Below are 1109 nucleotides of genomic sequence, written 5' to 3' on the forward strand. Positions count from 1 at the left end.
GCTGGGTGGCAAGGCAGGAGTGCCAGGGGCTTCAGGGGTCTCCCCCTCCCCCTTCTCCCCTGGGCGAGGTTGGGAGCATCCGTTGGCCTCTCCAGGAGTGGCCAGTTGAGAGGCCAAGGTTGGCAGTTTGGCTGAGTCTGAAACTTCCCCAGGGGCAGGGTGTGGCTGCTTAGACTCCCTCTCCCCAGGCCCCCCTTTGGCCCTGGGGCCTCTGCAGTGGCTGCGCTTGGCAATCAGGTAGATGCGCAGGTAGACCAGGATCATGATAAGGCAGGGTGCAAAGAAAGATCCAATGCTGGAGGCAAGAATGTACCAGGCCTCTTGGTTGAGCTTGCACTGAGGGCGGGCCAGGGGCTGGGGACCCTGGTCGCCCTTGTAGATGAGGGGCGGCAGCGAGATAACCGCTGCGATGAGCCATACGATGAGGATAATGAACTTGATGCGGCGCGGGGTGCGCTTGGAGTTGTACTCCAGGGCCCGGCTCACCGCCCAGTAGCGGTCCAGGCTGATGGCACACAGGTGCACGATGGAGGAAGTGCAGAAGAGCACGTCGAGCGCCAGGTACACCTCGCACCAGGTGCGCCAGAAGTACCAGTAGCCCAGCAACTCGTTGGCCAGCGAGAAAGGGATGATGAGCGTGGCTACCAGGATGTCGGCGGCGGCCAGCGACACTAGGAACAGGTTCTGCGGGGCGCGCAGCGAGCGGCTGGTCAGCACAGCCAAGATGACCAGCGCGTTGCCGAAGATGGTGAAGAGGATGAGGAAGGTGATGACCGCCGCGATGGCCGCAGTGGCCTGCACCGAGTAGGGCTGCTGGTGGTCCATGGCGGGGCCGGACGCGGCCAGAGCGGGCGCTACTCGCCCCAGCGCGCGCACAGCCGGCGACGGCGCTGTCCCACCCAGGTCGGCTGGACGAGGGGTCGCCCCCCTGGCGGTGCTAAAGGCGCTGGGGCCCCATGGCCAGGCCGAAAGGGGTCGGGGGACGCCCCGGGGCCGGCCACGGCCCTCCTACATCCCGGTGTACCGGCGTCCGGCGCCCCTGCCGTCCGCCCCAGAGAAGTTTACCAAGTTGTCCCTCTGAGGTCCCCGCCCCGCCGGGAACCAGGGGG

At 66.5% G+C, this 1109-nt stretch overlaps 1 protein-coding gene across 2 annotated transcripts in view; it reads right to left on the reverse strand.

Moving 5' to 3' along the window:
* Window positions 1-1103, reverse strand: part of ADRA2B (adrenoceptor alpha 2B) — a 3671-nt gene extending 2568 nt beyond the window's left edge. The window contains exon 1 of one of the 2 annotated variants that reach the window (XM_010829580.1): window positions 11-1103. In XM_010829580.1, the coding sequence (XP_010827882.1) occupies window positions 11-825 (815 nt within the window). In that variant the 5' untranslated portion in view covers window positions 826-1103. Of the gene's footprint in view, window positions 1-5 lie in introns of both variants that reach the window. The other variant, XM_010829581.1, reaches the window with a different exon arrangement.
* Window positions 1104-1109: the final 6 nt, after the last annotated feature.

The sequence above is a fragment of the Bison bison genome, unplaced genomic scaffold (genome assembly GCF_000754665.1).
Source record: "Bison bison bison isolate TAMUID 2011002044 unplaced genomic scaffold, Bison_UMD1.0 scf7180017864508, whole genome shotgun sequence".
In the NCBI taxonomy this organism is placed as follows: domain Eukaryota; kingdom Metazoa; phylum Chordata; class Mammalia; order Artiodactyla; family Bovidae; genus Bison; species Bison bison.